At 50.5% G+C, this 14863-nt stretch overlaps 1 protein-coding gene across 4 annotated transcripts in view; it reads left to right on the forward strand.

The window, feature by feature from the left end:
• The window catches only part of IL27RA (interleukin 27 receptor subunit alpha), a 43363-nt gene that overhangs the window by 22060 nt on the left and 6440 nt on the right, over window positions 1-14863 (forward strand). For all 4 annotated transcript variants that reach the window (XM_048492269.1, XM_048492268.1, XM_048492270.1 and 1 more), the window contains 5 exons: window positions 1332-1530; window positions 4660-4851; window positions 7357-7458; window positions 11122-11286; window positions 12883-13011. In XM_048492269.1, coding sequence (XP_048348226.1) covers window positions 1332-1530; window positions 4660-4851; window positions 7357-7458; window positions 11122-11286; window positions 12883-13011 — 787 coding nt within the window. The remainder of the gene's footprint in view (window positions 1-1331; window positions 1531-4659; window positions 4852-7356; window positions 7459-11121; window positions 11287-12882; window positions 13012-14863) is intronic.

Here is a 14863-nt window from a genome sequence, read left to right on the forward strand (position 1 = left end):
TTACAGGAGGGAAAGGGGGGATATAAATCCAACTCTTCTTCTTCTTCTTCTAGTGGGACCTATGGCCACCAACGCAAGCACCCTACCCGCCCCCCCATGCAGCCACCAGGGAAAGGGGTCCGTCCAGGTGGAGTCTGCAGCTTTGAGCATGAGAAATGGGAGGCCTCACAAAGGAAAAGGATCAGGCAGGAGAAAAAGAATGAGCGTGTGAGCAGGATGAGCGGAGAGGAAGAAGAGTTTGGATTTATACCCCCCCTTTCTCTCCTGTAAGGAGACTGAAGGTGGCTTACAAGCTCCTTTCCCTTCCTCTCCCCACAACAGACACCTTGTGAGGCAGGTGGGGCTGAGAGAGTTCAGAGGGAACAGGGACTGACCCAAGGTCACCAATCAGGAATGGAGGTGTGGGGAATCAAACCTGGTTCTCCAGATTAGAGTCCACTTGCTCTTAACCACTACACCGCGCTGCCCAGGGTCTCCAAAACTCTGCAACTTGCCTTGGGCGAAGGAGCATTTGCTGCCAAAGATGGAAAGCGGAGCAGAGCAGCTGCCCAGATAAAATCCACTTTGGCTGCTCCTTGACTTGTCACTCTTTAACTCTTTAGCAGTTGCCAGACAGGCAGAAGCTCAACTGGTTTCTTCTGTTCTCCATTTCAAAGATAAGTTGTGCCTGTTGAATTTCTGACTTTTGTGTAGTGCACTCAAGGCAGAAAACAGCCCATCCGCTAGAAAGGGGCAACCCCAGGCATGCCTTGGCTGTTGAGTGGAGGAGACTTGCCAATTTGGTGTAGTGGTTAAGAGCATGTGGATTCTAATCTGGACAACTGGGTTTGATTCCCCGCTCCTCCACCTGAATGGCTGAGGCTTATCTGATGAACCGGGTTTGTTTCCGCACTCCTACATTCCCACTGGATGACCTTGGGCCAGTCACTGTTCTCTGAGAACTCTCTCTGCCCCACCTGCTTCACAAGGTGTCTGTTGTGGGGAGAGGAGTGGGAAAGAGCTTGTAAGCCGCCTTGAGTCTCCTTACAGGAGAGAAAGGTGAGATATCAATTCTTCTTCTTCATTTTATTTATTTAAAACGTTTATTAGCCACCAGTCTTTCTTGCAGAATTCAAGGCAGCTTTCAAAGTAAACAAAATAGAGTGCATAATGATGCATAAAACCAAAACTTTAACATCACAATTTGGGACTGCTTTGATCAAACCCAGCGCTAAATAAAACAGTGCTCAGCTGCCCAGATCCTCAGGGTTTCTGACAGCCCCTTTCTTAACCAGAAAATGTCTGCCCTTTACACCCTTTACACCCTTTACTCCACCCTCCAAATATTACAGGCTCTTGATCAAAAAGCAGCCAGAGGGGACATCCTGAACTACACTGTGGACTTCTGGGACCACCGCAAGACCCTTGTGGCCAGTTCGATATCCGTCTGCTGCAGCATTCCCATTCCTGCATCTGCCAGCTACGTCCAGGTCTCAGCATTCAATTCTGCTGGGAAGACCCTGCCTGCCAGCCTCAACTTGGGGCAGACTGGTAAGAGGCAAGTCACCGTACGAGCTGCCAAGGATCTACGCCCTGCTCCTTTTCTTGGCCTGTTTCCTCCTTCATGATGGGAAAACTGAGTCATCTTCCCCCTGAAGGGAAAGAGGTCAGGGCTGTCTGCTGCTCACCGACCCACATCCTGCCTGCAGGGAAGTCTTTTTCTTGGGCCCCCCGCTCTTCCTGCCGTAAGCAGAGCAGCTCACCTCTTCCTCGCTGTTCTGGCAGCCCCAGTGACCTGCAGTGCTATCTGTTCCGTGCGCCAGACAGACACAAGCTCTTTTCTCCCTTTGGCCCTTTCTGCATGGGCCAATAAGTCAGTGAGAGAGAGGAGAGAGAGAGAGAGAGAGGGGAGAGGAGAGAGAGAGAGTGAGTGTGTGTGTGTGTGTGAGAGAGTGTGTGAGAGAGTGTGTGTGTGTGTGGGGCATAAGCATATATGTGTTGTGGGGGGGGGGGGACTTCTGCCCCACATTATCTGCTCCAACCCGGCTTAAACAAGAATCGTGTTATCTGCAGTTCTTTTTAGGAAGCCCAGGCTGGAGCTGCTACCGAGCGAACGGCCCCGCGTGGGAGGCACGTTACTTGGACGTGGCTCTATTGTTTCCCCTCCCCCCCGCCCCTCTCCTGCATAGCCACACAGCAGAGGACCGACGGGTATGGCTGCGGGGGTCGCCTGTGGCCGGCTGTGTTGCAACACACCAGAGAGGGCCAGGGACAGCCACAACAGACGCGCCTCCGTGCAAAGGCGCATCACCCAGCTGCGTTGGCTCTGGGGCTGCCCTCAAGGAGCTGTGCAGAGGGACCGGGGCTGCACCAGGCTCATGTACCCCGACTACCCCCCGCGTTTATTGGCCCGTGTGGAAAGGGCCTTTGCCGGGGTGGCAGCTGGGCAGAGGATGGTGCTGTTGGCGCCTGTGGTGTGGGCAGGCTGCATCTGAGCAGAGGGCGGTGTGGCAGCTTCTAGCTTGGCAGGTGGTAAGCACCCCCTCTCTGGCAATATTCAAGCAGCAGCTGGATGAAGACTCATCAGGGATGCCCTAGGCCAGGGGTCTGCAACATGTGGCTCTCCAGTTGTTCATGGATTACAATTCCCATCAGCCCCTGCCAGCATGGCCAATTGGTGGGGAATCAATTGGCCATGCTGGCAGGGGCTGATGGGAATTGTAGTCCATGAACATCTGGCAAGCTGCAGGTTGCAGACTCCTGCCCTAGGCTGATCGTGCATTGAACAGGGGGTTGGACTACATGACCCCTATGGTCCCTTCCAACTCTCTGATTCTGTGTCTCAGAATGGGCCAACCTGCTCCTATTGGGTCTTCTCCGGCCTTCTGCTGTAGTAAGAACCAGACTTCCACTGGTCTGAACCAGCTACTATTGTATAAACATCCCTGGTTACCAGATTGGAATCTGTTAGGTCAATAAGTTGACTCCAGGTATAAAATCAGAAGCCTTTGTTGGGTTGTCACCAAGGACTCAAACTGCAGGAAGCCAGAGCTGGAGATCTTGGCTCCTGCAAACACATTTATTTCCTTCTTTTCCCACTCGAACACCCCCTCCCATCTTCCCACAGAGTAATAGAACAACAAAGTGTGAAAAGCTTTGTTATGGGATGTTGAGTGTCTCAAGTCGAAGCAATCGTCTTCTGCCTGGAGCCTCCGTGCCTTCCTCCCCACTTCCGGAGGCCCTTGGTGAGGTCGCCTACTTAGCTATATTACCAAGCACAGACATTTAGAAGAAGTGTTTGGATATATATCCTCCCGTTCTCTCCGGTAAGGAGACTCAAAAGGGCTTAAAATCTCCTTTCCCTTCTCCCCTCCCAAACACCCTGTGAGATGGGAGGGGCTGAGAGAGAACTGTGAGTAACCCAAGGTCACCCAGCTGGCATGTGTTGGAGTGCACAAGCTAATCTAGTTCACTAGATAAGCCTCCACAGCGCAAGTGGCGGAGTGGGGAATCAAACCTGGTTCTCCAGAGAATGCACCTGCTCTTAACCACTACGCCACTGCTGATCCATTGATTAACATATGATAGATAGGAATATGAAAGGATGTTCCCCCTGACCCCGTGTGACCTTGGGGTCTGAATGGTTTGATGCCAAGAAGGGCAGATGCCACGCCTAACAGGATCCCTCCCCCCCCATGTGTCCTTGCAAATGCACCTCACCCCCCCAGGACATTTGCAAATGGGCCTCACCCCACCCACCTCAGAGGAGGCCAAAACAGACGGCCAAACAAATCTCTCCACACTGTGCTGTGGAGAGAAATGTGTCTTATTGTGACATAGAATCATAGAGTTGGAAGAGATCTTGAGGGCCATCAAGCCCAACCTCCTGCCATGCAGGAACACACACTCAAAGCACTCCTGTCAGGTGACCATCCAGCCTCTCCTTAAAAACCTCCCAAGAAGGAGACTCCACCACACTCCGAGGCAGTGCATCCCACTGTTGAACAGCCCTGACTGTCAGGAATTTTCTCCTGATGTTTAGGTGGAATCTCTTTCCCTTCACCTTGAACCCATGACTCCTGGTCCTGGTCTCTGGAGCAGCAGAAAACAAGCTTGCTCCCGAGGGGCGTACCTGCCAGAGGGACATGGGGTAACCCGTGTCCCGGGGTGCCGCCTATCTAGTCATGTGGAGGTGCAAAATGGCTCCCCACAGGCCGAAGCCTTCCACAGGCCCGCCGGGCACCCCTCAGCCCAGCCCCACAAGAGGCCAAAGACGAGGCAGTGGGGTCAGCGCCAGTGGAGGCTCAGCAGGGGGGCAGTATCCAGCAGGTCATGGCAAGTTGCAGGCCCACTGGCTGCTGCCACCCCCCCAGCTCAAGCGGGCCTCGTGGGGGGTGGTGCCCAGAGCAGGTGTGGCTCCCTGGCGCCAGTTCCCCCCGATACTCTTCTGTTGCTTCCTCACCGACATGATATCCCTTCAAATATCCAAATATGGCCATCATGTCACCTCTTCACATGCCCCTGAAGATGCCATCCACAGATATGGGCAAAACGTTAGGAGGGGAAACCACCAGGCCACGGCCACACTGCCCCGAAAGCCCACAACGGCTAAGCCCAATCTTGTTTGTGGCAAGCAACTCGAGTCCCAGGGGATAGTGAGTCGCACTTTCTTTTCTGCAGACCTCCCAGGGCCTCAGGACGTTTGGGTGCTGGCAGTGCCGAACCTGGGGTTCAACGTGACTTGGACGCTCAGCCCCACCCCTGGAGGGGCCCAACCCGAGCATTACGTGGTGGAGTGCAGAGAAGAGATTTCCAGGGAGTTGGCGGACTGGATCAGTAAGCCTGTTGGCTGCAGTAGCACCTTGCTGAAAGGTGAGCAGCGTTTACATTGGGTGTCTGTGCTCATTTTGGGCAGGTGGGACACTAGTGGCTGATGACGTATGGTGAGGTTCCTGCAGCTTCCAAGAGTGTTGGCCGGGAAGTCTTTGTTTCGGGCACGTTGGACATTGTTACCGCCCGCCCTGTTTGCAGTGGAGCAATTATTACCCATCAGCTGACTTTGTTACCCACAGGGGGCGATGTTTGGCGGGTTCTCTATCACGTATGCATGCTTTAATTTTTAGTATAATATTTAATTTTTCTCTTTAATCTTATCAATAGATTGATATATTGACATAACAAGGCGAACTATTAAGAGAAGTCTTTTAATACAACATCTGTACATTTTGCCCGAACACTGGTTGTCTTTTATGACGAGAAGTGGCTGGGGAAGTAATTGCACAAACTGCAAAAGGATATGAACTCCCTAGATCAGGGGTCTGCAACCTGTGGCTTTCCAGATGTTCATGGACTACAATTCCCATCAGCCCCTGCCAGCTGCTCCAGCGTGTGATAATTTTTCAGCAGCAGGCGTGCTGTAGAAAAATTTAGGTGTCTGGGGGACAGCACTCGGGCTGCCCAGTACACAGATCAGTCCCCCATGCTGCGCCGTACGCTTTGTTTGCCTTGAGCCAATTTTTGTTAATAAAATGGCTATGGCCAACTTTTTTACCACACAAAAAGCATGTTGTGTTCACTTTTATTCATGGAATGGCTAGGAGGGTTTTAAGAAGAAGCAAGCCTTTATTGGCATAGACAACAGTACAACAATAATAAAAAAAACGGATTAAAAAGCATATACAATACAGGTCATAAATGTTAGGTTGAAGGAAATCTACTGGCATTTAGTAATTTCCAGGAGAAAGTCTGCCACTATCACACAGAGAGAAGGATCAGGGTTGCCCAACAAGTAGTGTAATCTAATTAAATCGGGGAGATCGGGTAAATGCAAAGGAGTAAGATTCACATACTTGGATCTGATTTCCTTGAATCTGAGACAGTGTAGTAATTGGTGGGCCAAAGATTCAACTGAGCCATCATTACATGGGCACAATCTTTTAGCCTTTTCTTGCTTATTAAATCTGCCACGTAACAAGGCAGAAGGCATAACATTAAACCTGGCGAGCATTATGACTCTAGGAGGGTTTTAGCTACTTCCCTCAAGCAGCAAAAGAGCAGCTGCGACTTACCACGGCCGCCATTGCTGGTGGGTAAGGTTGGCCATGCTGGCAAGGGCTGATGGGAATTGTAGTCCATGAAATCTGGAGAGTCACAGGTTGCAGACCCCTGCCCTAGATTCACAACTGCCCGTCTCCTGATGTGCAGTAAACCCAAGCATCAAGACCAACTGGCTTTTCCCAGTGTGGTCTGGAATCACCAATGGTTTGTGTATAAAACTCTGAGGCTGGAGACGTCCCAGTTTGTTGATCGGCTAGTCTTCTTATTTTTACATATTTTTAGTTTCAGTATTGATTTATTGATCAATCAATACGGTTATTTAATTTTTTTTAATCTGAAGATCTAAAACATATTCAGGAGCAGGGAGGTCACAGGCAATAGAAATGATACAGCAGGACAAGAAGCAGGAAGCAGTTGGAAACAGGGAGGAGGGTGAGGGGGAATCGTGTAAAGCAGCACGAGGGAGGTGGGCTGTCTGCAGGCAGGGGGAAGAAGAAGTTTGGATTTATATCCCCCCTTTCTCTCCTGTAGGAGACTCAAAGGGGCTTATAATCTCCTTGCCCTTTCCCCCTCACAACAGACACCCTGTGAGGTAGGTGGGGCTGAGAGAGCTCCGAAGAGCCGTGACTAGCCCAACAGCTGGCGTGTGTGGGAGTTTACAGGCTAATCTGAATTCCCCAGATAATCCTCCACAGCTCAAGTGGCAGAGCGGGGAATCAAACCCGGTTCCTCCAGGTTAGAATGCACCTGCTCTTAACCACTATGCCACTGCTGCTCCTCTGAAGCAGTGCAAGAGGTCCAGGGCAAATCTGTCCCACTCTGGCAGCGGAGCAAAATTAAAAACATTATATAAGTGGATTTTCGTGTCACAGAGAAAGTGGAAAGTGAAAGAGCGGCTAGAAGAAATATATCTGTACCAGAAATCTTGCTGCGGAGGATGTTCGCCTCCACCACGCAGCAAACACCTTGTGCATAACACCTTCGCTAGGTCTTCTCTGTCAATCCAGCTGGACATTCCCTTTCTTCCTAAACCATCTCTGGTCCTCGTTGGATGCAGAGCATGCATTTGTTTCTTTTGTGCTCCCACGTTGGGGCTTTTACGCAATCTGTTTGTATTTGGGGTTTAAACTTATGTTTTAAATGGTTATATATTTATGATATTTATTGTATTTATTATGTATGCTTTACTGTGAGCCGCCTTCAGTCTTTGGAGATATGGCGGGATACAAATGCAAGAAATAAATAGATAACATAAATAATTGGCCAGTGACTGGATTTCTTCCATCTGCTCAGTTCTGTCTCTTTGTCCCATTCTTCCAGGTGACTATAGGCCCACGGAACCCTACCTTGTCTCTGTTTATGCGATCTATGTTGATGGAAGCAACTCGTCAGCTCCTGTTCGAGCCTACGTCAAGGAAGGAGGTAATCCCAACTTTTGTGGCAGTGGCTTGGCTTTAGGGGGAATGCTCACAAGGGGTGTCCTTTCTGCTGCCTGCCCTGACCAAATAGCCCTGGCTAGCCTGATCTCATCAGATAGCAGAAGCTGAGCAGGGCTGGTTCTAGTTGCTACTTGGATGGGGAACCACCAAGGAAGTGCAGGGATGTGTCATGAGCCAGTTCCTGGACACTGAGTACTCTACTGTAGACTCTGAAGACACGATGGAGCCAGAACCGACTCCTTGCAAGGAGGTGCAGGCAGCAGAGCCAGCCCAAGCCCTTCCCTGCAAGCCAAGGCAGAGCCTGGTGCTGTGCAGCTGGGAGAGCCCCCAGGAATCTCAGAGGGGCCCAGTAGTGAGCCAGCTGCACAAAGGGGGCAAAGACAGAGGCCACAGTTACAGGGTAAAAGGAGAAGTGCTTGCATTGCTGCTAAGTAAGGCTGAAGACTCTGCAAAATGGAGGCACCTACATCTGAGGACAGTCCTTGAAGGATCCTGGCCTCAGTAACCAGAACTCCCTGTATAAACTCTGCCCTGGGCCTGGCTCTGCCTGGGTGCAACGTGTCCTTCCTGGTACGCTCCACATCTTGGACTCCCTCTGACCTCCCACTCTCAGCCTGCCTGGGCCTTGACTTTGGACTACCTTGACCACGCCTGAGCCTGCTGTCTGCCCTGCCTTCGTCACTCCTGTGCCTGCCCTGACGCCAGACTGGTTTTGACTACACATTTGCCTGCAGCCTGCCCTGACTCCGGGCCAGTTGACCACGCCTCACATGCTGCCCGCCTTGACTCTGGCTCACCCAGCCACACCCGAGCTCCTGCCTGCCTGCAGCACAGGCTGATTGCAGAGGCAAGCATTGGCAAAAGCACCCCTGTTCATCTCTTGCCTTGCCTTTGAATGGCCCTGATGGATTAATCTGTTCAGGTCTGGGGGGTTAAGCAGGGTTTGCCCTGATTGGTGCTTGGATGGGAGAATACCAAAGAAACCCGCAGTTGCTACATAGAGGCAGGCAAAAGCAAACGTGTTTGTCTCTTTCCTTGACTTTGGATGGCCCTGGAGGACCCAATCTTGTCAGATCTCAAATGCTAAGCCAGGTTGGCCCTAGTTACTACTTGGATGGGACTCTCAAGGAAGTCCAGGGTGGTTCCTCGGAGACAGGCAATGGCAAACTGCGTCTGAATGTCAATCAATCAATCAATCAATCAACCAACCAATGAATCAATCAATCAATCAATCAATCAATCAACCTTTTATTAGCATAGTTATAAGAAAATAAAATTTTACTAATTGGGTTCATAAGAGAACAGAGTTGCATGGCTTGCAGTAATTTTTTTGCTACATCCGCTGTTCTCTGGGGCTAGTTGATGAGGGGATGTTCTTAAAGTGTGTATCAAGACAGGAATTCCTCAAAAGGGCATCTAGTTCACAGCGTAACAGAATGTGACTGGTTGTTTACACATGGGTGTAATCTTTCGTGGGATGGTAAAGCCATAAAGCAGCCCTCTAAAACTGATGCTGAGAGGACGTCTCTTGCCCACAAACCTCAACATTGTGAATACCAGCCTGGTTATTCAGCACAACTAATGCCCTTTCCTTGGGTCCTTAGGATGGGTGTGTCAGGATGCTGGGGCCGCTTGCATCTTTAGGGCTTGGGGGGAAGGGATTTTAGTTGGACATGATGTCGTGTGTTTCTGCTCTTTTCCTCCAGCAGGTGTGGGTCAAGGCAGAGTCAGCCTTGCATTTTATCTCTCACTGTCTGCACATTTGTGCTTTTAGTTCACATGGCGGGGGTGCACCCTCATAAGGACATAAGAACATAAGAACAAGCCAGCTGGATCAGACCAAAGTCCATCTAGTCCAGCTCTCTGCTACTCGCAGTGGCCCACCAGGTGCCTTTGGGAGCTCACATGAAGGATGTGAACGCAATGGCCTTCTGCTGCTGCTGCTCTTGAGCACCCGGTCTGCTAAGGCATTTGCAACCTCAAATCAAAGAGGATCAAGATTGGTAGCCATAAATTAACTTCTCCATAAATCTGTCCAAGCCCCTTTTGAAGCTATCCAGGTGAGTGGCCATCACCACCTCCTGTGGCAGCATATCCCAAACACCCATCACACGTTGTGTGAAGAAGTGTTTCCTTTTATGAGTCCTAATTCTTCCCCCCAGCATTTTCAATGGATGCTCCCTGGTTCTAGTATTGTGAGAAAGAGAGAAAAATTTCTCTCTGTCAACATTTTCTACCCCAGGCATAATTTTATAGACTTCAATCATATCCCCCCTCAGCCGCCTCCTCTCCAAACTAATTCTCAATGATATCACGGACAGTTTGCGCGGGGAAAAGTCAGTTCTGGCTTTCTCACACTGTTCGCAAGATGCTGAATAAAGGACTTTGTTTCCATCATTGGGAATCTGACAGGGTGCTGCACAGTCCTAAGCAGAGGAACACCCTTCGAATTCTGCCTTGGAACATTAGCAAAGCAATGTGCGCACTCCAGGAAGCATGTCCTGGTTCAATGCAACTGTTGCATTCCCACATTGTACTTTGGGAAAGAAAGCTATCTTGGAAATCCACTGGATATCCCCGGCACCGCGTCCTTAGAACCCGACAAGCTTACGGTAGTCAAAATCCCTTTGTCAAATTTCAGGGGCTTCAGTTACCAAAAACTTGTACTCTGAAAACGTCAGGAACTGACATCTAGCTCAGCGATGGCGAGCCTTTTCAAGACCGAGTGCCCAAATGGCAACCCAAAACCCATTTATTTATTGCAAAGTGCCAATGCGGCAATTTAACCTGAATGACCCCCTCGAGCAGAGGCCAGCCTGCTGTAGCCTCCAGCAAGTCCCACATGCGCTGCTCTGCATCTCTCTAGCATCTCTGCCACCTCTGCCCCCCCCCCCATCTGGAGCACAGGCACGGGCCCGCTGAGCAGCCGAGTCCCGCCAGCCGAGCTTCCAGCCGCCGTAGGGGCAGGCCTCTCTGTGGACTACAAGCACAGGGTTTGTCCGGGGGGGGGGGGGCATTCCATGCCATAGGTTCGCCACCACTGATCTAGCTGATAGAAATGTATTCTCACTCCAATGTAACTCTTGCAAGATTAATGTAATCAACCTGTCATAGGTTAAATGTATTTTCTCTTCCTTGATCTATATGGCTTCACACACATGTAGATAAGTAGGCTGACCCTGGGGAAAACAGGGTGCGCTGATTGCAGGCATGCCAGATGGCTGTGACTCTCCCTGTTGCCGACCTTGGGGTGCCAAGCTCCAAAATAACTCTTTTCGCACATTCCTTGGGAAGACGGGACGGGGGGAATCTTTGGGGATAAGGGCTAGCAAAAGCCAAGTTTGGCAAACTGGCTTTCTCAAGCTGGGTACTTCGTTGCCTTTTCAATAATCACTACTAATCAAGAATCCAGAGTCCGTTTATTGTCTGCAGGTCCAGGACCTAACAGAAAATCTGGTTGGTCTCTAGGCTGCTACTGGACACAAATCTAGCTTGTCTACTGCAGAACAATATGGCTGCTCTCTGAAAAGATCACCTTGGATGTCCTATTCTTCAGCAGTAATTTTGCAGCAATTAATCCATCTGTTTTTGTGCTGAAGTTCCTTGCTGTGGTTTGTAACGCTGGCCTATCCCTCTGTCTCTCCAGCACCGTCTGTTGGACCGCAGGCAGTGAAGGACGAAAGTGTTTCCTCGACCGCCTCGCTCATCTCCTGGGAGGAGATCCCCTTGGCGAATCAAAATGGGCACCTCACCCACGTCACAATCTACCTGAAGCACCCCACCCCAGCGGGCCCCAAAATATTCGGGCCCAGTGAGTCAGACCGGGGCCATTGCCAAGAGTTGGGGGGAGGGGCTGGATCAAAGTCTTCCTTCAGATACCTGCCTCCATTTGTTTCTTAAGGCTGTTCATGTGAGACAGATCAATAGTCAGCGTGGTGTAGTGGTTAAGAGCAGTGTGGTGTAGTGGTTAAGAGCAGGTGCACTCTAATCTGGAGAACCAGGTTTGATTCCCCACTCTGCCACTTGAGCTGCGGAGGCTTATCTGGTGAACCAGATTAGCTTGTGCGCTCCAACACATACCAGCTGAGTGACCTTGGGCTAGTCACAGTTCTTCGGAGCTCTCTCAGCCCCACCTACCTCACAGGGTGTTTGTTGTGAGGGGGGAAGGGAAAGGAGATTGTGAGCCCCTTTGAGTCTCCTTACAGGAGAGAAAGAAGGGATATAAATCCAACTCTTCTTCTTCTCTGGAATTGCAGCATTCTTCCAATAGAAGCACTACCCGCCCCATGGAGAAGGGACCGCTCCATTGAGTCACATGGAACTATTTTCTCCATAGCGATCTTTTCTGCAGGGTCTAGACTTTTTGCTTGTGAGGCGTGGTGGTTTAGAGGCCGTATGGACTGATTTGCTGATGGCCCTCCGTTGGCACAAGGGGGCTGGCCTCGATTTGTTCCAGCTTACAGTTGCTTTGGATCACAGCAGAGAGCTGGTCAGGTCAGGTGGTGAGAACGAGTGTGCCTGTCGGCCCCAAGAGAGAAAATATTTTGAAGTGTGGTTGGAGTTCCTGCATTTGGGTCTGCATGTGTAGGCTGTGTTGCCAACTCTTGGAAGACACAAATCTGGACACAGTAAAGAAGACCGATCACCTGCTCAGGGTATAGCCAGCATGGTGTAGTGGTTAAAAGCAGGTAGACTCTAATCTGGAGAACCGGGTTCGAATCCCCACTCCTCCACGTGCGTGGACTGTTATCTGGTGAACTGGATTTGTTTCCCCGCTCCCCCACGTGAAACTTGCTGGGTGACCTTGGGCCAGTCACAGTTCTTTGGAACTCTCTCAGCCCCACCTGCCTCACAAGGTGTCTGTTGCGGAGAGAGGAAGGGAAAAGGAGTTTGTAAGCAGCTTTGAGTCTCCTTACGAAGGCGGGTCATAAATCCAAATGCTTCGTCTTCATCATTTGTATCAGTGGGGGGCCCATTCTGAAGAAGTGCCGGGTGGATTGCGCTCAGGGGTTCAGGTATGTCAGTGCACAGCTGTTGTATCAAAAAGCTGGTATCTGTGAGGTAGCTGCTCTGCTTCACCTGCGGTGTAGTGGTTAAGGTGGATTCTACTCTGGAGAACTGGGTTTGATTCCACACTCCTCTGCGTGAGTGGCAGAGGCTTATCTGGTGAACTAGATGTGTTTTTGCACTCCTACATTCCTGCTGGGTGACCTTGGGCCAGGCACAGTTCTTTGGAACTCTCTCAGCCTCTGTTGTGCCTGTTGTGGGGAGAGGAAGGGACAGGAGCTTGTAAGCCACCTTGAGTCTCCTTACAGGAGAGAAAGGTGGGTTCCTTCTAGCCAAGGTTCCAAGGGTGGACCAAGAGAGCCCTCAGGAAATGCTAATGCATCTAATTTCCTAATTGCAGTTGCTGCTAAAGAAAGGAGCTATGCTCTCGAGGGCCTGGATCCTGGGACTTCGTACGAACTCTGGATGACTGGCTCCACCTCTGCCGGGGAAGGCCCCGCCAGCCCCGTTCACAAATTCCACACTCCCGGTAAGGAGGGGTCCTGAGAGTTTTCATGCTTACCCATCACTCACGCGGCTTAGACCCAGCTCCTTCTGAGCGCCTGCAGAATGGGTGTTGTCAAAACAGACTACATCCCTTTTTATGAGATCCAGATGTTTGCTCCCTGCAGGGCTGACCTTTCCTGTCCACAATGGGGGTAGGGCACAAATATTTGCAGTAATAATCTCCCAACAAAGCAAGACCACTTCGGGTTTTCCTTTTCATCTTTCCCCCTGGCTTCATCTACAAGCACGTGCTTGAACAGTAAGGAATCCACCCCCCCACCAGCCACTTCGGACGTGGATGCCTGCTTAGATGCAGTCATTTGAATTCAGGGAAGATTCGCACATTATCTTGGCAAAACAAATGTTCCTGAAATTGCATTTGCTGAAAATGCAAATTGGAGAGACACTTATGGAAAGGATTTGTGGGGGAGGGGGGCACTTCCTGAATCATAGAGTTGGAAGAAACCCTCAAGGGCCATCAAGTATAACCCCCTGCCATGCAGGAACACACAATCAAAGCACTCCTGATACATGTTCATCCATTTGCTGTCTAAAAACCTCCAAAGAAGGAGATTCCACCACTCTCTGAGGCAGTGCATTCCACTGTCGAACAGCCGTGACGGTCAGGAAGTTCTTCCTGATGTTTACGGTAGGTGGAATCTCTTTTCCGTCACCTTGAATCTATGACTCCGTGTCCTAGTCTCTGAGGCAGCAGAAAACAAGCTTGCTCCCTCTTCCACATGGCATCCCTTCAGATATTTAAACATGGCTATCATGTCCCCCCTTAACCTTCGCTTCTCCAGACTAAACATCCCCAGCTCCCTAAATCTCTCCTCGTAGGGCCAGGACTCCAGACCTTTTGCCATTTTGGTTGCCCTCCTCTGGACACTCTCCAGCTTGTCATTGTCCTTCTTGAATTGTGGTGCCCAGAACTGTACATAAGATCTGAGCATGGCGTGGCAGAGAGTGTGGCTGAGATCAGTTTCCGCCTTGGGATGAGCTCTGGCTTTGGGGTCAAAGAACAAGTGTCTCCAGCAGAAAGAACTGCCACCAGTGCTGTGTGGGAGGGGGTGGGCTATTTCCTGTCACTGGCGGAGGTAGCTGTTGGGGGGTCCATCCTGCTCTGGATGGCTCTGTTTCTTTCGCACCTGAATGCCAGGCTCCCCAACCTGCAGCCGCCTTTGGGATTCTGACACAGCGAAGTGGGCACAGCTTACCTTCAGTCACGCATTTTGGAGGCTGCTGCTGTCAAAGCAAGGTTGTTAAAAATCTGCCCACCCAAACCAGATCTCCAGTGGCCAACCAGAGGCCTTGCTGGCCAAAAGCCCCACCTGGTCTGCGCACTTTCTAAAAATACTTGGTGAGTTTCAGAAAAGGAATCAGCAGGTACTGTTCTGTTCCCCAAGCAAACTGAAAATCAGGTGCCTGGCACTTGACCAGAACAGAGTACAAGATCCACAGACAAATAAGCAACAGTTCAAAAAAGGTTTAATAATAATGAAAGCTTAGGACTCTGACTCCTCCCATGAAGTCTAACTAAATAAAGATTATTTGCAAAGCTGGAAATGGTTTGAAGAACTTGCAGACATCAACTCTTTCCTTAACTGCTTCTCAGGAAGTCTGTGCTGGTTGCTTCTTCTGAGATCTCCCGGTGTCCTCTACTTGGACTCTGTTTCCTTGTAATTCTGGTCGATTCCCCACCCACCATTAGATGAGCGCAGAGGTGGGATCCAGCAGGTTTTCACCAGTTCCCGAGAGTGGGTTACTAATTATTTGTGTGTGCCGAGAGGGGGTTACTAATTGGGTCCTCTTTTCCGTCTCCACGCCCTCGCCTC

The sequence above is a fragment of the Sphaerodactylus townsendi genome, linkage group LG03 (genome assembly GCF_021028975.2).
Source record: "Sphaerodactylus townsendi isolate TG3544 linkage group LG03, MPM_Stown_v2.3, whole genome shotgun sequence".
NCBI lineage: Eukaryota > Metazoa > Chordata > Lepidosauria > Squamata > Sphaerodactylidae > Sphaerodactylus > Sphaerodactylus townsendi.